Source organism: Myxine glutinosa, chromosome 1 (assembly GCF_964187855.1).
Source record: "Myxine glutinosa chromosome 1, kmMyxGlut1.1, whole genome shotgun sequence".
In the NCBI taxonomy this organism is placed as follows: domain Eukaryota; kingdom Metazoa; phylum Chordata; class Myxini; order Myxiniformes; family Myxinidae; genus Myxine; species Myxine glutinosa.
In genome coordinates, this window is record NC_136261.1 from 346,542,007 (window position 1) to 346,564,454 (window position 22,448).

Sequence of the window (22,448 nt, forward strand, 5' to 3'; positions counted from 1 at the left end):
GCTTGGGGTTAGAATATCGTCCGAGCACTGATCTCTCACTTTGGAGTTTTGCAGGCAGGGCGAGGCATCAATGAGTGTGTACCAGTGACACGAGTTGATTAACCGGTTCACGTTGAAGATCCCACGCTGTCTTTCATGCAGTGTCATTAGCACCCTGAACAAATGGCAAATCCTCACCTAACCTGCACGGGCACATCAGAGGCATGTCTGCAGCCACGTGCTGGCCTTTTAAATGATGGCCGGGCATTTAAACATGCCTTCTTGTAAATTCCTTTCTTGTTCAATTTAATGAACGTATTTTTTAGTTGTGATCAGGACATTGCCGAACAATTTTTTTTTTTTTTTTTTTAATGATCTCTACATCTTAAGCTTTATCCCCGACACGGACCGACTTAGCTTTAAAGTAAGTTAACACTGCCATTCTGGTAAGCTGTCAGCATGAGAACTGCATCATGGAGCACACCGTTCTTTGGGTGCGGACACGAGGCTGGCTTCCCATCTGCATTTGGCTTGTGAACGTGAGATGCTCACTCGCTTGTGCTCACTTTTTAAAAATAAAATAGGTGGGCCAATGTGTGCCAGTACCCAAGTGAAGTACCCTGCTTGGGGTTCGTTATATAATTAGCATATTCCATGGGGCGTGGATATGGCATAGAAATAATGGGCCAAATGGCCTTTACCTGTGTCGTCATTGGCATCATTATGATTGCAGATTAGAAAATTTCAAATAAGAGTGATAAATACAGGCCTATCTACATATTACACATGAAGTATAAATGTGGTTGGGGTGGAAGAAAAAAAAAGAAGGAAATCAGGAAAGGATGAGAGATAAAGGGGAAAATGATTGAAAGGATATCGGAGTAAAAGAAGAATAGGGAAAGGGGACAGAAGAAACATTTATATAAATATCACCGAATGGGCTGACTGTCATCTCTTGAGGTTGTAGTTCAGACCTCTGCTGATTTGGGGGGACCCCTCTGGGAGCACCCATGATCCTAGCTGGGAGGCTCTCTCATCCGAAATTGAAAAATCTAAGACCGAACGATCCTGCGGACCATCGAGTCGAGTAGAAGGGCTGTATCAGATTTCAGAGAAATCGGTTGGTAAGTTAGAGACGAGTAAGATTCTGAAGTTTGGGGGTACCCCCCCCCCTCCCTAGGAGCCCCTATGATCCGACATCAGAAAATCGAAGCCCTAGCGATTGTGCGGGGTAATGTCTTGTGTTCATGCGTCAAGTTTCAGAACAATCAGCCGGGTGATAAGGGAGCAGTAGCAAAAATAGCAAAAAGTTGACGGACCGATAAACATCCGGACACTATGACCCATTTTACAAATTAATGTCCGAGAATCGAGATGAGATGACCTAAAAATGGGGAAGGAGTTTTTCAAGTTCTGCCATTTTGCGTATGTAATATGTAGATGGCCTCTAACATTTTTCTCAAATCAACATTTTGGACATTTTTCTGACATCCTCTCAAACCATATATCTTTATATTAATTGATCGCTGCACGTAATTAAACGTCCTGACGTAGTTGGTGGTTGATTACCACCCACTGCAACTTCCTACTCCGAACATAGTTTGGGGACTTGTTCCAAACCGCTGTGGTTGATTTTTGAAGGGACAAGATTACATCGTGTGATCATGTTGAATGATGATAAACAACATTATTTTGCTTATTTTACCTTTTATTCATGTACCTACCTGTATTTGTTTATCTGATTGCAACTTTGCTTTGCAGAAGCTCGACCCAACTCGCATCACGCCCACATACCCCTGCGCTTTCATCCGCACACGTTTGGTGCCAACATTACTCTGCACTGTGATGGGAAGGCTGCCACCCGTCAGAATAGCTTCTGCCATGGCATCACTCTGAGCCAACGGCCAGTAATCTGTGAAGAGGTCGTCTATCTGCGCCTGTCTGAGGTGGGTGTTTGGGACAAGGCCTACGAGACATTTACAGCATCTTGGGCTGACTGCTTGAGCTAAACATTTCCCTCCAATTAAAACTGGAAAAGCCTCAGGCCACCTCGTAATTAAAACTGGAAAAGGTGAGTGAGAGGTGAGTGATCTGAAGTTTGGGGGGGTAACACCCCCCCCCTCCACCAAAGTTTGGGGGGGTCTCACTCCTCTCACTCACTCCTCTCACTCACTCACCGCAGGCAGGTTGGTGGTCTTTCCGTCTTCTACCAACTCCTCTCTGGCCTTGCCCCCCCCAGCTCTCTCTGGGCTCTGTCCCGCAAATATTCCTACAGGTCGCACAAGATCTGCCTGCAACCCTCTTGTGGTTAAACTGCCAAAATCAAGACTCTCTGCTCACCTTCACTCCTTCATTCCTCTTTTCTCCCGCCTCTGGAACAAACTCCCTCACTCTCTTCAATCCCACTCCACCCTCGAGGTCTTTAAAACAGCTGTTCACCACCATCTCTTATCTTCCCCCATCCAAAACCTTGATCTTTTCTACCCCCGCTAATTTCACCCCAATTCCACTTTTTTGAAATACCAACTTCTGTCCTGGAAGTCCTTGGTGTCCTTGTGTTTTATACTTCTCCCACCCCCCACCCCCCTTTCCCACACCTCCTCCCCCCAAGCCCTCTCCCTCCCACACATCTCCCTGCTCTCAAATATTGTGTTTGTGTGCTTCCCCTTCTCTCCCCATCTTGTCTTCCGCTCCCTCTTTTTATATATTTTGTTTGTCCGGTTGATTTGTTTGTGAAGTAAATGTTCCCTCTTTCACGAGCCTCGATTCAGTATACAAAAAAAAAAGAAAAAAAGCCTCAGTCCACCTCGTAATTAAAACTGGAAAAGCCTCAGTCCACCTCGTAATTAAAACTGGAAAAGCCTCAGTCCACCTCGTAATTTAAACTGGAAAAGCCTCAGTCCACCTCGTAATTAAAACTGGAAAAGCCTCAGTCCACCTCGTAATTAAAACTGGAAAAGCCTCAGTCCACCTCGTAATTAAAACTGGAAAAGCCTCAGGCCACCTCGTAATTTAAACTGGAAAAGCCTCAGTCCACCTCGTAATTAAAACTGGAAAAGCCTCAGGCCACCTCATAATTTAAACTGGAAATTCCTCAGGCCACCTCGTAATTAAAACTGGAAAAGCCTCAGGCCACCTCATAATTTAAACTGGAAATTCCTCAGGCCACCTCGTAATTAAAACTGGAAAAGCCTCAGTCCACCTCGTAATTTAAACTGGAAAAGCCTCAGTCCACCTCGTAATTAAAACTGGAAAAGCCTCAGTCCACCTCGTAATTAAAACTGGAAAAGCCTCAGGCCACCTCGTAATTAAAACTGGAAAAGCCTCAGTCCACCTCGTAATTAAAACTGGAAAAGCCTCAGGCCACCTCGTAATTAAAACTGGAAAAGCCTCAGTCCACCTCGTAATTTAAACTGGAAAAGCCTCAGTCCACCTCGTAATTAAAACTGGAAAAGCCTCAGTCCACCTCGCAATTTAAACTGGAAAAGCCTCAGGCCACCTCGTAATTAAAACTGGAAAAGCCTCAGTCCACCTCGTAATTAAAACTGGAAAAGCCTCAGGCCACCTCGTAATTAAAACTGGAAAAGCCTCAGTCCACCTCGTAATTAAAACTGGAAAAGCCTCAGGCCACCTCGTAATTTAAACTGGAAAAGCCTCAGTCCACCTCGTAATTTAAACTGGAAAAGCCTCAGTCCACCTCGTAATTAAAACTGGAAAAGCCTCAGGCCACCTCATAATTTAAACTGGAAAAGCCTCAGGCCACCTCGTAATTAAAACTGGAAAAGCCTCAGTCCACCTCGTAATTAAAACTGGAAAAGCCTCAGGCCACCTCGTAGTTAAAACTGGAAAAGCCTCAGGCCACCTCGTAATTTAAACTGGAAAAGCCTCAGTCCACCTCGTAGTTAAAACTGGAAAAGCCTCAGGCCACCTCGTAATTTAAACTGGAAAAGCCTCAGTCCACCTCGTAATTTAAACTGGAAAAGCCTCAGACCACCTCGCAATTTAAACTGGAAAAGCCTCAGTCCACCTCGTAATTAAAACTGGGAAAGCCTCAGTCCACCTCGTAATTTAAACTGGAAAAGCCTCAGGCCACCTCGTAATTTAAACTGGAAAAGCCTCAGTCCACCTCGTAATTAAAACTGGAAAAGCCTCAGTCCACCTCGCAATTTAAACTGGAAAAGCCTCAGTCCACCTCGTAATTAAAACTGGAAAAGCCTCAGGCCACCTCGTAATTTAAACTGGAAAAGCCTCAGTCCACCTCGTAATTTAAACTGGAAAAGCCTCAGTCCACCTCGTAATTAAAACTGGAAAAGCCTCAGTCCACCTCGTAATTAAAACTGGAAAAGCCTCAGGCCACCTCGTAATTTAAACTGGAAAAGCCTCAGTCCACCTCGTAATTTAAACTGGAAAAGCCTCAGTCCACCTCGTAATTAAAACTGGAAAAGCCTCAGGCCACCTCATAATTTAAACTGGAAATTCCTCAGGCCACCTCGTAATTAAAACTGGAAAAGCCTCAGTCCACCTCGTAATTAAAACTGGAAAAGCCTCAGGCCACCTCATAATTCAAACTGGAAAAGCCTCAGTCCACCTCGTAATTTAAACTGGAAAAGCCTCAGGCCACCTCATAATTTAAACTGGAAAAGCCTCAGTCCACCTCGTAATTAAAACTGGAAAAGCCTCAGTCCACCTCGCAATTTAAACTGGAAAAGCCTCAGTCCACCTCGTAATTAAAACTGGAAAAGCCTCAGTCCACCTCGCAATTTAAACTGGAAAAGCCTCAGGCCACCTCGTAATTTAAACTGGAAAAGCCTCAGTCCACCTCGTAGTTAAAACTGGAAAAGCCTCAGGCCACCTCGTAATTTAAACTGGAAAAGCCTCAGTCCACCTCGTAATTAAAACTGGAAAAGCCTCAGGCCACCTCATAATTTAAACTGGAAAAGCCTCAGTCCACCTCGTAATTAAAACTGGAAAAGCCTCAGTCCACCTCGCAATTTAAACTGGAAAAGCCTCAGTCCACCTCGTAATTAAAACTGGAAAAGCCTCAGTCCACCTCGCAATTTAAACTGGAAAAGCCTCAGGCCACCTCGTAATTTAAACTGGAAAAGCCTCAGTCCACCTCGTAGTTAAAACTGGAAAAGCCTCAGGCCACCTCGTAATTTAAACTGGAAAAGCCTCAGTCCACCTCGTAATTTAAACTGGAAAAGCCTCAGGCCACCTCTTAATTAAAACTGGAAAAGCCTCAGTCCACCTCGCAATTTAAACTGGAAAAGCCTCAGTCCACCTCGTAATTAAAACTGGAAAAGCCTCAGGCCACCTCGTAATTTAAACTGGAAAAGCCTCAGTCCACCTCGTAATTAAAACTGGAAAAGCCTCAGGCCACCTCATAATTTAAACTGGAAAAGCCTCAGTCCACCTCGTAATTAAAACTGGAAAAGCCTCAGGCCACCTCATAATTTAAACTGGAAAAGCCTCAGTCCACCTCGTCATTAAAACTGGAAAAGCCTCAGTCCACCTCGTAATTTAAACTGGAAAAGCCTCAGTCCACCTCGTAATTAAAACTGGAAAAGCCTCAGGCCACCTTGTAATTAAAACTGGAAAAGCCTCAGTCCACCTTGTAATTAAAACTGGAAAAGCCTCAGTCCACCTCGTAATTAAAACTGGAAAAGCCTCAGTCCACCTCGTAGTTAAAACTGGAAAAGCCTCAGGCCACCTCGTAATTTAAACTGGAAAAGCCTCAGGCCACCTCATAATTTAAACTGGAAAAGCCTCAGGCCACCTCGTAATTAAAACTGGAAAAGCCTCAGGCCACCTCGTAATTAAAACTGGAAAAGCCTCAGGCCACCTCGTTAGCTCTGACGATTAGTGAAAATTGTATATTGATGTCACTGAAAAATAGGACCATTGGACCTGCAGCTTATCTGGGCCCTGGCCTAATATTGTAAGACAAATGTGGTAGCGTTCTGACTGGTGGGTCTGGAGAAGAAGATCTTTGAAGAAATCTATGTGATTTTTTTTCCCCAAAAAAATTAGTTAAGCTGGCCATTTTGACACCCTTCCAGTCACGTGATCAGCATAACCTCAACAATTTAACATCAGGACCATGGCCTAATGTTGCAACCTAAATTTGGAAGCATTCTGACTCGTGGGTCTGGAGAAGAAGATTTTTGAAGGAATATACCAAGTCCGCCATTTTGACCTACTTAGTCACGTGACCGGAACGAGCTTTGCAATCCCGTTTGCAGTCAGGAACCAAACCTTGCTGCCAAATTTCAGCCGGATCGGCCCAGCAGTTTGGCTGGAGAAGTCAAAATATGAGACGGTCAGATGGACGGACAGCCGTGCACAATGACAATACCTCATCTGGAATTCTAATCCCAGACAAGCTAAAAATCAGAATGTTTTAAGGACAGACCATATGGTTACATGCTCGTGGAGGGATCAAAATGAATATCTCCAGTTAAAACCTGGTTTAAGTCAATTAAACTTAGGCTCATTTCAGAGCTGGCAATGAAACATGAACTAGAGAGTTCATAGAACACCATAGCCCACACCGTCTTGAGAAACAAGCGGAACATTTGATTGGTCGTGATGACATAAAATGTTGTAATATTTTGTCCAATTGCTGCTACACAAAGGGTTTTTGAAAGTGTCAAAAACGCGATATGTGTTCTACAGTGTCCAAGTATATAATTCAATTAAAATAAAATAAACATTTTAAAGGTCAAAGAAAATTATTATTGGAAGTTTACCGCCGTTGATGCAGCGTCTTTTACACCACCTTATTTAACACGTTACATTCGTTCTTCATGTCTGTTGTTTGTGTCCTTTATGACATCCTTAAAACGGCAAGTTTCCTGTTTGGAATGATTGCAAAAATTTTGACTGCCAGACAGAGTAAAACAATTATATCTCCTCTCTCCGCATGTGCGACTGGAACAAATTCACAGCCAAAGTACAGATAAACTGCAGGTTCATGTTCCGATTCATGTTCAAAATGTAACATTCAATTGAAGTGAAGTTGTTACTCGATCATAAACCAGCGATGGTACACAGACACAGGAATATCCCGTGATGAAGCTGTGTCTGGGCCTATCACTTTCACATCGCAGACAGGTCGATGGTCTCTCTGGCTTGTTCCGCCTCCTTTCTGCTCTTGCACCCTTTACCTTTCCATGCTCTGCCCACCCATAGGTTTCTATAGGACGCATGCTGTCCACATGTAATTCCGACTTCTGGTTGTTGTTCTTTTACGGCCACTATTATCCCACCTTGTGGGGTCGGCCAGGGAAACTTGGCCCAGGTCTTTCACGAACCGGCCTGGCCAGGCTTGACATTCACCTAGTTAGGACAGGAATTTGGAATTTTGGCCACGGTGCCGGTGATGCTCGCCTACTCTTTACGAAGGACACCATGGGACCTTTAACGTCCACCAACCCATTCTGGCAGACCGGACTCCCAGTTTAACGTCCATCCGAGGGACAACACACACATTGATGAATCACCCAGCCTGTGAAGGACCACACTCAGTTCATAGCCGGGTCGGGATTCGAACCCAGGCTAGACAGCTTGGAAGTGAGTATGCATACTTCTAGGCCATATTGCCAGCCCCCCTTCTGGTGAAATTCCCAAAATCCAGAATCGCTGCTCACCTCCACTCATTCATTCCACTTTTCCCCCACTTGTGTAATCAACTTCCTTAGTCTCTTCAATCTCCCCACCAGGTTTTCAAAAACCCTTTGTGTTGTTGTTCACCACAATCTCAGATCATCCCCCATCCAAAACCATGATCTTTTTCTACCCCCTTTAATCCTCCAAGCCCACCTCTTTCCAAGTTTCCAGTGTTTCCTTCCTGAGAGTTTGTGGCTGCATCCATCTTGTTCACCCCCTGCGTCCTCCCCTAGCCCTCATTCTTTCCCACATCCCTCATTTCTCCAAGTCTCCCTCTATCCTGTCCTCCAACCCTGCTGTAGCCTCTCCCCCTTTCTCTCGACTGTTCCTTTTGTTCCGCTACGTCCTGATCGCAACTCCAGTTTGTCATGAAATCATCATCTCTATAGAACCATAAACTGGAAGATTACACTCCAAGTTATTTTGAACCTCTTGATGTTTTCCCAATACGAATATGATTTTTGGTGTGGTGTCCAAACCCGTTGGTGCCAAAAGACAAACCAAAATAAAAGCCCGATCGTATGGGTTTGTTTATATGGCCACAAAAGCGCACCCTCTTAGATGCACGCCCTTTTACTTCCCTTATGGATGAATGCAGTATTTGTCCACATGCCTCGGTATAGAAGGACACAGCAAGAAAAATGACCGGTAGGTGGACAGTCCACTCCTAGGTCCACTCCTCCATGTGATGGACTCGTAGTATTCTTGCTCACACTCTTTTACACTCTGGATTGGCAGTGATTTTAAAATGGCCGTTCACGATGATTACCAAAATGGCCCCGATGCCGAAATGCCCCAGCTGGGCCAAAAGGTTGGGTGACGGTTGGCTACGTAATTGCCCACGGAGAGGTTTGGGACGTTTTGTTGATGTCCTTCTAATGATCAATCAATTTCACCGATATTTATGATCATTGCTGTTTGTTTGAGCTTGGCAAACCTGCACAATATTAACCGCCCCAGCTTCAAATTCACTCCTAAAGTGATGTTTTGTTGGTGTCGATTCACTTTTCTTCCACTAACGCACAATTTAAATGAGAAACAAAGCATGTATCATTTTTGTGACGTGTTAAATTATCTGGTAGGTATTCAAAACCAAGGCCACCACAAACTAGTATATCTGTTCAATAGTTAAGGTTGTTGAGGGCGTGAGCTTACCTATTGGGCAGGCATACCAGTTGGTGGTACCTTTGGTTTTGAATGTGGATCTTCCCAACTACAACAAGGTTTTTGTAAACTTGATGGTAGGTTCATTTTTTTTTTCTATCAAAACTCAAGCTTGTAACTTGGCCCTTGAATAAATGGTAGGTTCATTTTTGATGATAAGTAGGTGGTGGAGCTGATATGGTAGGTAGGTAGATCCATTTTAGATGATGATCTAGATGGTAGGTCTTTTTTGAAGGTGGGTGCGTGGTAAAACTCAGATGGTAGGTAAGTCCAGTCCATTTTAGGTGGCGATGTAGATGCAAAATCTATTTTTGATGGTAGGATGGTGGTAAAACTCCGATTGTAGGTAGGTCCATTTTAGATGGAAGGTCTATTTTGATAGTAGGTAGATGGTGGAACTTAGATGATAGGTAGGCAGATCCATTTTAGGTGGTGATCCAGATGGTAGATCTATTTTTTATGATGTTGGGTGGTGAAACTCAAATGGTAGGTACGTCCATTTGTGGTGTCGATCTAGATAATAGGTCTATTTTTTTATGGTAGGTCGATGGTAAAACTCAAATGGAAGGTAGGTCTATTTTTGATGGCGATCTCGATGGTCTATTTTTGATATGAAGGTCAATTTTAGATGGCAATCTAGATGGTAGGTTTATTTTTGATAGGTAGGTCCACTTTAGATGGCGACTAGATGGTAGGTCTATTTTTGATGGTAGGTGGGTGGTAAAACTCAAATGGTAGTTAGGGCCATTTTAAATGCGATCTGGAGGTCAGGTCTATTTTTAATGGTGGTGGAACTCAGATGGTTGGCAAGTAGACCAATTTTAGATGGCGAACTAGATGGTAGGTCTATTTTTGATGGTAGGTAGGTCAATTTTAGATGACAATCTAGATGGTAGGTCTGTTTTGATGATAGGTAGGTCCACTTTAGATGGCGACGAGATGGTAGGTCTATTTTTGATGGTGGTGGAACTCAGATAGTTGGTAAGTAGGCCAATTTTAGATGGCGAACTAGATGGTAGGTCTATTTTTGATGGTAGGTAGGTCAATTTTAGATGACAATCTAGATGGTAGGTCTATTTTGATGATAGGTAGGTCCACTTTAGATGGCGACGAGATGGTAGGTCTATTTTTGATGGTGGTGGAACTCAGATAGTTGGTAAGTAGGCCAATTTTAGATGGCGACCTAGATGGTAGGTCTATTTTTGATGATAGGTAGGTCAATTTTAGATGACAATCTAGATGGTAGGTCTATTTTGATGATAGGTAGGTCCACTTTAGATGGCGACGAGATGGTAGGTCTATTTTTGATGGTGGTGGAACTCAGATAGTTGGTAAGTAGGCCAATTTTAGATGGCGACCTAGATGGTAGGTCTATTTTTGATGATAGGTAGGTCAATTTTAGATGACAATCTAGATGGTAGGTCTATTTTGATGATAGGTAGGTCCACTTTAGATGGCGACGAGATGGTAGGTCTATTTTTGATGGTGGTGGAACTCAGATAGTTGGTAAGTAGGCCAATTTTAGATGGCGACCAAGATGGTAGGTCTATTTTCTGCCCTTTCACAAGTCGTATATAAGAAAGCATCAATGAGTATGTGAAATCCAACAGTCCAAGACCAAGAACAGATGCTGCACAGTTAGCGACATTTCACTCCTATTTTGGATGTCAAAGCTTTTGTTAGTAGCCGAGTGAACGTTATCTGTCAGCATGACTGGTGGTGGGTTTTGGCAAGATGAGGAAGCCGCGCTTTGTTTAGTGCAGGCTCGGCTGGAAAATTGCCCGTCCGTTGCACTATTTCATTCCACAAGGGGCAGAAGTGAATAGACTTTGCTTAATTGTCTTAGTTGCTTGGATAAGCTGCCTGTTTGGTCTTGTGCTTGATTGCCTGCCTTGTAATTATGACTACAGGTTGTAGTTCCAATACTTTGTTGGTTTGTCCTTTCTCTTTTCATTTTGCTTCAACTTGGTGCAATATATTGTACCGGTACCTACATTCCTTTTAACCCTAACGCTGAAGCCTTTACTTTTCTTTCCTCGTATTGTCCTCGACTACCTCGGTCACTCCTATCCACTTCCTGGTCTCCAATCCCCTTTGCTATTATGCTGCGCCCCTCATTTGCTTCTTCTTCTTTTTATAATTCCATTTCCTGATTTTCTCCATTTCACTCTCCTTGGATATTTCCTTATTGTTTCTTTTCAAGTAAACTCATCCCTTCATCTTTGTTGTCCTTACTTATCCATATTTTTCTTCTTCCCCATCTGGGGATAATTTGTGGTAATGGAATGATGGAATGTGATGTGAAACAGTCTCAATTGTCTGTCTAACCTTTCCATATATATATATATATATATAATTTATTTATTTATTTATCTATTTATTTATACATTTATTTATTTATATATTAATTTATTTATATATTAATTTATTTATATATATATATACATTCCTTTTAAGTTCCTCTGTATGAATGTTATCTTTACATTGAACTTTTGAAGCAAATAATTGGATGGAATATATTGGATGTAGTTTTCTTTTTTCATTCACATAATATATGCCAAATCGTACAAATATATGCCAATTGTACGTATTGGCTCCCGAGAAGTGCCCATCTACGATGGGCAGTAAAGGCAGGGAGTCCCTGTAAATACCATGAATATTCTATTTTGAGCTCATATAACTCTTCTCTTTCATAACTATGTTCTTTGATAGTTGCATTATTTAATTAATTTCAAATTTAATTATTTTGTTTGCACATATATCGTTTCATTTGAATTCAAGCTAAAGTTCCCCCCCCCCCCCCCTCTCAACCCCCAAAAAAGTCATGTACTCATTTTAATTTATGAAAAATGCAATTCCTGGAGTGTCAGATGCACACATACACACACACATACACACATACATACACACATATGCCACAACTTAATTTTATTATGATGATGTATGTGTACCTTGTAGAATTTAAAATGGCTTGGCCAATGCCCACCAATTTTGCATACATGCTGGAGCTACCTGTAGGCCGGTCATGGGTACAATTAAAATTGGCCTCATAGCCCCTGAGGGTGCAAGACATGACTCAGATAAAAGGCAGACTAATGAATACATATTAGTCCAGGTCAAAGTTGAAGCAAACACATATGACTAGTTGTCCCAGGATGCTATATGGGGGAGTGGATCTCGGGGGTGGTACAACCAGAACGTAATAATCCTATAGAGAGGTCGGGGATCACAATTTTAATGAAGGGGAGAAGGGGCACAAGCAGAGTTTTTATAAAGGGAGGGTTCATATTGTGCAAGATATTTCACCGACACCACAATTCATTCCAGGAGGGAGCGGGTATTTCCTTTTTTATTTATTTAATTTTTTTTCTTTTCAAAAGCTAGAGGAAAACTCAATATCTCATGTATTTCTCCAATGTCTGTTCCAGGTCCAAACTGGATGGTCTGGAGCCTTACGATATGGCTTTACCTCGTACAATCCTGACAATTTGAGTGCGGATGGCCTTCCTCGCTTTGCCTGCCCTGACCTCGTCTCACGGCCTGGCTTCTGGGTAAAAGCTTTACCCGAGAAGCAAGCGCACACTGGTAGCCTATTGGCTTTCTGGGTCTCAGAGCGCGGAGATCTGTGGGCCAGTGTGGGAAAGAGGCCACCCTCCCGTCTCTGCTGTGGTCTACCGACAAGCCATCCTCTTTGGGCACTTGTTGACGTTTATGGAATGACACGGAGTGTGGAGCTCCTGGGTATGTAGGGATTGCGGTTGGGGCCGAGTCACTGAGCCTAACTCTGATGCTTTTGGTTCTGCAACTTGGCCCTTAAATAAATGGTTATTCCATGAATATAATCTCACTCGATCCTGGGTAGCGGTTAATGATAGACTGCCTTTCTTCCAGCATCTTGGAATAGCACTGTGTCGGCATGCATCGCCTAACTGCCATCCGCATGTTTTCCAAACTGCACAACTTGAACAGATGGTGGAGGGCAGGGAAGATAGAGTGGGTGGTGATTTATCGCTGCAACGGACGGGGATGGAGGTTACGTGGAGGGGCCACATGGGGGGGGCATTGTGGGTTGAATTAGAAGTAGAGAAAACAGGCAGACAAAAAGTCAGGAGAGACACAAGGGTGAGTATATGTAGCATAATCTTTTGGTGAAAATGTATAATTAGCTCGAAAGTTTATTTTTACATTTTATTTGTACGAGTCGAGACCAACATGAAGTCCGGCCGGAGACAGAGTAGGAGTAGGGGGTGCAAAGGGGAGGAAGGAGGAAGGTGTTCCAGGCAACAGGCATATCCGTTTGCCCTCCTTTGTGTCTCCTTGCCTGTACGTCAACCTGTCTGTATGATCATTTCCTGATGACAAAAACTCGACAACAAACAAACCTGTTTCATCTGAAGTGGTGGAAGAAAGGAACGGGCGTGGAGGGATTGCGGAGCGAGCGCCTGTATACTAGCTTTTTTTTGTGCTATAACTTGACCTCACCTTGACCTTTAGAGTGGAGTTGATATCCTGAGATGACCGCGAAGAGGACATGGAGGGTGTACAATTTAGCTTGTACTTTGTCGGGGTCTTTTGTACCAACAAATGATTGTACCGCCATTTTCTACAATATTGCAGCGTAATAATCCTATGCAACTCAATGTTATCCTGTTGCTTCTCGTCAGGTCTTTGCCAAGTTAATCTTAACTGTTAGTTATGAATTCCCATGGCCACAAAGTAAAAGAAAAAAAAAAGGTAAAAAATTTTTTTTCTTCTTTCCTTTTTTTTTTGCAACTGGTTATTATTGGATTGGCAAACGGAGCTTCCCTCTGCTATGCCAAACCGCTGACTTATGACAGCGAGCAAGACTCCCACCCATTAACTTAAAGCATGAGGATAGCTTGGCATGTACATTGTACAACTGTATGAGCTTGGTGAGAAAAACAGCCAAATGCAGCAGTTGCCATGGTTGGTCTCAATGAAATGCCATGGTTGGGTTACCTTCAGATGGGAAAGGGTTAAATTGATGCATATTTTATTATTACATCACATATATGAGTATGGCATTAAGCATTTATTGTCCGGTAAGGTGATACGGAGGTAGCGCGTTTACCGATGAGCTGTCTCGACTGGGTTTCGGACTCGACAAGACTATAAAGTATAGGGTTGGGGCCTCACAAAGTGCGCCGTCCCTCGGATGGATATTACGCAGGACCACCCACCCGCTAGCAATAGTTGGTGAATGTTTAACATCTCACGGTGTCTTTTGCAGAGTAGGAGAGTTATCACCGAAATGCTCAACTACAATTACAAATTCCTGCCCTTGGCTGCAGCTGGAAAGGCAAAGGCAAACCACACCCTTTAAAATGGTGGTCTGCCTTGATCTGATCTGCCTTCAGGCACATCACCATAGAGAGGAAAATATTTATATATTTATGATGAAGTGGTGGTGACATGATTGTTTATTTACTTTCTTCATGCCTGGCCCCGTGCCACCTACTGTTGCCCCATCCACCATACTTTTTGTCCAAACAGATGTAAAATCAACCAGAGGTCCCCCACCAAGTGCCGCCAATGTCATCAGCAATACCAGTGCAGATAATTTTCAGAACAATAGGCTTGACATTGCATCACCCCAAGAACCAAGACTTGTGCCTGAAACAGCTATTAGAACCACGCCAATCCCGATTCAACAGTGTGTGGAGGGCACCAGGTCAGGGACCACCATTTCACCCCTGAATTTCCACAGGTCAGTTGCATTATTTGAGCCATATACTTTCATACCATATGACTAGTGTTTATCATTTGTTTTGTCATTGATAGAATGGTAGTTCGGTGCCAGGTTTGTTTAACATCCGGTTGGTAACGATAACGGTTGTTCTCAGATGTTGAATTGCAAAATAGTGTTGTATGAAAAAAATTACACAAACACAGAAAACTCGAGTCAAACGTCTCTTTGCATTGGCAATGCAAAAGAGCAATCAAAGTGCACCCAAAAAGATTACATTTGAGGTTTGCATGGGTTTACAAAAGATTACAAAAGGTCAGTTTTGGGATAGCTTTGGTATATTTATCCAGGAAGACAAATACAGACAAGTAAATACAAATAACTGCAGTCAGGTGTGTGTGTGTGTGTGTGTGTGTGTGTGTGTGTGTGTGTGTGTGTGTGTGTGTGTGTGTGTGTGTGTGTGTGTGTGTGTGTGTGTGTGTGTGTGTGTGTGTGTGTGTGTGTGTATTTATATATATATTGTTACGGAACCAAACGTCGGCCTCTCTCCCCTTACCGAGGGGGGGATTAATCCCCTCGTTTATGACTGACCGACGTGGTCCTGGGGGTATGATGCCACGCCCGGTCGGCGCTGGGTAGGGTATTAAGCCCAACCGTCCTATGACCTAAATACCAGCGGCCAGCGCTTCCCGGTACGTGAGGAAATACTCCCCCGCTCACGGCCGCAGCGTAATGGATGGATAACGCCGAGCGAAGCGAACTGCGGCGTGAGCCGGTTACCAAAGACTAGACCCGATTCCTGAACGTTGGCCAAATCGTGCCACAGGTATTCAATGTGGAAACTTCAAAGACGAACGGATGTGAAGAAGAAGAAGAAGGCAAAAGGTAGGAAATACGAATATGATTTATTTGTATCTATTATGTACACAATTAAAGAAACTAAGGGAGAAGGAAGAATAAGAAAATAAAGACAGAAAGAGGGACGGACCAGAAGGACACAGTGCAACGCTAGCTTACCTATTAACAGTCTTACTTAGACCCCAGGACAACACAGAAGACGGACGAACAATCAGACTTACACGGGGGATGATGGCAGGAACGAATGGCGGGAAGGATCCGGGTGGTTGGGATGATCGCGGCTCGAGTTGGGCAGCCGCCGGCTCTCCTCAACCGTCTCTCGTACGGCGACGTTGCTTCGAGGCTGCAACTGCCGTCACCGCTCAAAGATGCCGTGGTAAAAAACTGCGGTGGTTTCAAAGCTCCGTTGGTTCAAGCTGCTGTGGTGTGCCGCATCTGACGTGGGGGCGTTGCGTGACGGGTTCTCTCTCTCTCTCAAATGGCTTGCTGTCTCTCTGCCATATCTCTCTCAAAGGCTTCCGCGCGCACTTATATTGCCCCTGGGACGATCAAGCCGCCAGCCTCCACGACACGCCCATCGGTGAGCTCGCCTCGGCCTTAATTGGTCGCGAGGGCTCACCGATCCCGCCCCTAGAGGAGGCGTTTGCAAGGCCACGCCTTGTTCCTGGTGCTGGGCTGACTCCTCCCACCTTCTGCTCCGAGATGACCTCGTGCGCAATGGAGTCTTGCAGCGAACAACCACAACCCCAAAGCAGCAGCGGAATGCAGAAAACCGCCCAATGCAGTTGGCATGACAAAAGGGGAATGTGAAGGGAATCTACCTTGTTTGAATTCGGTGCAATGGAGTGTCAATTAATGGAAGACACAGCCTTAATCTAATACACATAATAAGGAGATAACTACTGAACAGGGAGATCTATGATTTGCTACGTGATTGTATATGGAATAACTACGGGAACGACCTTTGACCTTTATACACAACAAATGGAGGAAGGAGGGTGATATTTTACAACAACAATAAAAAAAACACAATTCTCATATCAACAAATATATATATATATACACACACACACACACACACACAGATTAAACCCCCTAACTTGACTGGGAAGCAAGGCACACATCGAGTCTCACCCCAAAAATTGCTGCACAACCTGTTAGCTACAAGTGTCACCTGCCACGCTGACACATTGTGAGGGCGAAATCTAGATTGACATCTCCGCCTTTGTCTATTTGTGACCACAGAGCTTTATTCTCAGTCTGCAAAGTTTGGTGATGTTTGGAGTTTGGAGGTGATGTGTTGGTATAATTTATTCACATGACGTCAATGCCATGTCATAAGGTTCGTGTGTTTCTTTAGTTATATATATATATATATATATATATATATATATATATATATATATATATATATATATATATATATATATATATATTAGAGTGGTCCAAAAAAAATGAAATGCGAATTTTAATTTTTGCTGTAGTCGACCCCATTAGGGATCACCCAATAACTATTTGTGCCAAATTTTAGCTTATTCCGGTAACATTTAGAGATCATACCATCATTTGACTTTTTTATGAACTGAACCATCTGTTGAAAGATGTTGCCTTTTGCAACAACCACGCTTCCTGTACATTTTGAACTCTGAAGAAAATCGGCCGATAACTTTTGACGCAAGGCTAAAACACTGACCACAAATCCGTGAACAATGTTTGCGATCCAAATTTGAAGAAAAAATATTGTTTAAAAAAACAAAAAACGATGTGACATGCACGCCCTCTGAATTAGCTCCGATTTTGTTGCCTTTTGGGTTGTAGTCATCTGATTTAGTGGAACAGAGCATGTACAGCCAACAGAGGAATTTTGAAATTCTACCATATGAATCTGGACCACCCTGATATATATATATATATATATATATATATATATATATATATATATATATATATATATATATGTATGTATGTATGTATGTATGTATGTATGTATGTATGTATGTATGTATATTTGTATTTATACAGTCGTGGCCAAAAATATTGGCACCCTTGCACTTTTTTCAAATAACTCTAAACTTTCTCTAAAAATAAGTTTAAATTGACAAAAATATTTGGTCTCCACAATTCTTTATTTCACTGTTTATATTACAGAACCTTTGTTTACAATTCAGAACTTAATATATCCTTTGAAATCAGAAAACAAAAAGAAATGGCATTGACAAAATTATTGATACCTTCGACTTGATATTTGGTAGCACCTTTGGACAAAATAACTCCAGTTAAGCGCTTCCTATAGCCATGAATGAGCTTCCTCCACCTCTCTACTGGAAATTTGGCCCACTCTTCTTGTGCAAAATGCTCCAGTTCTCCCTGATTTGAAGGATGCCTTCTCCCAAATGCTGTTTTCAGATCTCCCCACAGGTGTTCAATGGGATATAGATCTGGACTCATTGCTGGTGTTACGTCCTCCTCCCCAAACCCCGGTCATGGTGTATCTCCGAGCCTCGAGAGGGGTCACGGCAGAAAGATGTGTTATTCTGTATGTCAAAGATCAATGGTGAAACCACACCAATTGTTACCAACAAACAAGTATTGTATTAAGATCACACAAGAATAACAGTACAACAACAATAGTAATCAATTGTACAACCAATATATATTTCCTATGATGGTACCATCAGGTTCGTACAATATAACTCACTGTGCTCCAAGTGAGCGAAAAGAAGAACATTCCCCAATGTCTCTATTCCGGCATCAAGCCAAAGTCGATCCGCTCCAGTGATCATCAGAACGATGTCCAATCGAGACCAGAATCCCGTTCGGATGCCAGTCACAGTCACACTGCCAAAGCTGCACAAAGGTGCCCTCAAGGCGACTGGGCAATCACACCCTCGGGTGTGGACGTTCCACGGCTCCCACTCGGCGAACCGCATATTTCCCCCTCAAAAGCCACGTTACACACACACACCAGATTAACGTCTGAAGGCGGTGACAATGGTTAAAGCGAGGTGAAAAACCTTGAGCGATGCGCAAATCCTACGCGAGGTAAAAATGGCCGACGGCCCGTTCTCGTGGCGTAACGGCACTCTGATGATTCTCTCTGGAATCGACCACAAAACCTGTCACACAGGTTTATCTGTCATAGCGATGACAACTCTGTCGCAGGAATCCCTTTCCCGAGAAACCCAAAGTTCACTCGTGACCCTCGTTCGCTCCAGACCTCGAAGCAGCTCGGCTTCTTGTCCGACTCACTCGCTCCGCCTTCTTTCCCTCCTCCTCCTCTTCGTCGTCCGGTTCCGGTTTCATTTAAAACATTAACTTTTTTACCTTTTGAAAATAGTAATCACATTTTCCCTTAAACGACAACAATAATAGCACATGGAATCAAAAATGCTTACAGTGGATGAAAACCACAACAACGGAAGTGACGAATCCGTAACACTGGCCACTTCAGAACAGTCCAGCGTTTTGTCTTGAACCATTCCTGGGTGTTTTTTGAAGTGTGTTTGGGGTCATTGTCCTGCTGCAAGACCCATGACCTTCGACGGAGACCTAGGTTTCTGACACTGGATTGAACATTGCGCTCCAAAATGCCTTTGTAATCTCCTGATTTTATGATGCCATGCAGCCATTCAAGGTAACCAGTGCGAGAGACAGCACAGCAACCCCAAAACATCACTGAACCTCCATTTTTGACTGTAGCGAAGGTGTTCTTGTCTTTGCAGGCTTAATTTTGTTTTCTGTAAACATAGAGATGATGTGCTTTACAAAAAGCTCTAATTTGGTCTCATCTGTCCACACGACATTTTCCCAGAAGAATTTTGGCTTGTTCAGGTGTGTTTTGGTAAACTCCAGTCAGGTTTTCTCAGCAGTGGGGTCCTACTGGGTCTGCTACCATAGAACCCCTTTTCATTGAGTTGGTGACGGATGGTGTGAGTTGAAACTGTTATATCTTGTGTCTGAAGGTCAGCTTGAATCTGTTTGGCAGGTGATCAAGGTGCTTTCTCCACCATTCGAACAATCCTTCGCTGCAATCTTTGATCAAGTGTTCACTTGCGGCCACGTCCAAGGAGGTTGGCTACAGTGCCATTAAACTTCCTGATAACATTGTGTACTGTACGGTGGACACAGGAACATCAAAGTCTCTGGAGATTGACTTGTAGCCTTGAGATTGTCCATACTTGGCTACAATCTTGTGTCTGACATCCTCAGACAATTCTCTGGTTTTCTATCTTATCTCCATGCTCATTGTGGTACACACAGTGACACAAAACAGCAGAATGACTCCTTTTCTCTATTCAAACTGGTTGAATAAGTGATTTTTATATTGCAGGCACTTGCAACTCACCACAGGTGAGTTCAATTCCAAAGTAAAGGAGAATCACCTGCTTGAAATCTAATTTCTAACAACTTCTAAAAAGTGCCGATAAAATTGTCCAGGCAATTTAAGGATTTTTGTGTGGAACAAGATAAGATTTAGTAATTTTTTCAGCTTTTTGTTTTGTTCCACTGCAATTTGTTCCACTGCAAACCAATGAAATACATTGTGGATACCAACAGATTTTTTTTTAATTTCAACAATTTTCTGGAAGAAATGGTGCATTATTTGAATAAAGTGTGTGTGTGTGTGTGTGTGTGTGTGTGTGTGTGTGTGTGTGTGTGTGTGTGTGTGTGTGTGTGTGTGTGTGTGTGTGTGTGTGTGTGTATATGTGTATATATCTAGATAGAAGGATTTGTTCAACATTATGCAATGCTTGCATTCGTCCATCAGCACCACAATATTGATGAAACATTGGTAGCAGATTTTAAGCTTTAATCCACTGAGAAGCACATCATATCATCAACCAATGGACGTGGGTTTTGTTATTTGTGGAACTGATTCAGCGGGTTTGGCAGGTCTGGCATGCCTGCATCCCATGATGGAGTCTTATTTCAATAATGTCGCTGTGATTCAACAGCATTCCATAAATGGCTTTTCCCATAGATGAGGATTGAGAAAACAAAAAAGACCAGAGGGGTACCAAATCTGTCATATGCGTGTTTTTATTTATAAACAAGAGATTGAACTAGAACGTCCCTCGTAGAGCGTGTAGTGTTGCCTTGCGTGTTAATTCTAAATAAAAATTGAACATCGCATGAACTGAACATGCTCATGTTTTGTCCCATATGCCCGTGTCGTCAATGCACCCTATTATGTCACATAGTTTATTGGCATTGGTTATGAATGTCGCATCTTTAATTATTTGCACACATCAGGTCATAGATCAGATGTATGAAGTTTCAAATTTTTGGATTAAGGATTTCAATTCAACCAATTATGGCTGGAATACCCCTTCAGAAATGACTATCGTTATCACCCTATACTAATGGGGAGTTGCTTTATGCCAAGTTTCAAAAAAATTTTCATTGAGCGGTTTTGGAGAAAATCATGGCCAATTTTTTTCCATTTAATCCAATATGTCTGTCACACCATGTGACCTATGACGTCAGAGTTAGCAACACAATGCTCCATGTGGAATCCCTCCTATGCTTAAAGTTTTCCATCAATTGGACAAGTGGTTGCAGAGAAAAAAAATTCAAGCGAAAATATACAGATGCGGACGCACACGTACACACGCGCGCATTGCAATAGTCGTGTATCCCCTTCGGGAAGAGACTAACAAGTTATTACAGAGGGACTTTTTGGGAGGACTTTTATCTCCTCGACCTAACAGTGGTGATTCTGGTTGCCCAAACTTTGCATTTATTTTATTTATTAATTTATGATTTATTATTACTATTATTTATTAATTTATTATTTTAAATTATAATATTATATATTATTATAATTATCATTATTATTTATTTATTATATTAATTATTTAAAGATATTTATTTATTAATTGTATATTATTTATTTATTATTTATTTATTTTTGAGTGGGCAGTACCTTGTTGTCCCCCGTCGCACCGCGGAGCGAAAGGGGGACTATGGTTTTCCCCGCCGTGCGTACGTGCGTGCGTAAGCGAAGGACCGAATTCTAATTTTGTGTGTGGGTGCAACCCACGTCAAAATCCAAGATGGCCGCCGCCATGTATGTCTGAACCTTGTGAGTGGAATATCTTGTTTTTTTTTTTGTTTTTTTTTGTTTGTTTTTTTTGTTTTTTTTGTATACAAAATCGAGGCTCGTGAAAGAGCGAAAATTAATCACACAGAAAGACAAACAGACACATAAAACAAATAACATCGGGAGCGGTAGACAAGATGGGGAGAGAGGGGGAAGGACACAAACACAACATTTGAGAGCAGGGACCGAGAGACATGGAGACATCGAGAGATCTGTGGGAGGGAGAGGGCTTTGGGGGGGAGGCATGTGAAGGGGGGAGGCATGTGAAGGGGGGGAGGCATGTGAAGGGGGGGGGGGGGGTGGGAGAGGTATAAACATATGGACACTGCCAGGATTTCCAGGAAATAAGTTGGAATTTCAAACAAGGTGGATCTGGGGTGAATTAGTGGGGGTAGAAAAGATCAAGGTTATGGATGGGGGAAGATAAGAGATGGTGGTGAACAGCTGTTTTAAAGACCTGGAGGGAGGAGAGGGATTGAAGGGAGTGTGGGAGTTTGTTCCACAGGCGGGAGAAAAGAGGAATGAAAGAGTGAAGGTGAGCAGAGAGCCGAGATTTCGGCAGTTTAACCATCAGAGGGTTGCTGGCAGATCTTGTGCGACCTGTAGGAATATTTGGGGGACAGAGCACGGAGAGAGCTGGGGGAGCAAGGCCGGAGAGGAGTCGGTAGAAGACAGAAAGACCACCTACCTGCCTGCGGTGAGTGAGTGAAAGGCCCTCAGAGATAGCTTCATCGCGGGAGATTCCCGCGGGAAAAATGCGGGAAAAATGTTTTAGATTAAAAGCTCCCTCACATAAAACTTTGAGAGTAATGTTAGCCAATACAGGCTATTGGATAACTCAAAGCAACTGCTCTTGTCTTCATTCTGAAGATGCCAATTCATCAAGTTGCTCATCCTGCTCCCAGGATGTACGGTACACAACCCTGCACAGAAAAAGGGGCCATTTGACACGTCATGTCTGGGAAATGT

The 22,448-nt window shown here is 43.0% G+C and overlaps 1 protein-coding gene across 1 annotated transcript in view; it reads left to right on the forward strand.

The window, feature by feature from the left end:
* LOC137413018 (E3 ubiquitin-protein ligase NEURL1B-like) overlaps positions 1–22,448 on the forward strand; it is a 41,833-nt gene that overhangs the window by 14,093 nt on the left and 5,292 nt on the right. Inside the window, exons 2-4 of the mRNA XM_068098403.2 lie at positions 1,741–1,925; positions 12,240–12,552; positions 14,326–14,539. Of these exons, the coding sequence (XP_067954504.2) occupies positions 1,741–1,925; positions 12,240–12,552; positions 14,326–14,539 (712 nt within the window). The remainder of the gene's footprint in view (positions 1–1,740; positions 1,926–12,239; positions 12,553–14,325; positions 14,540–22,448) is intronic.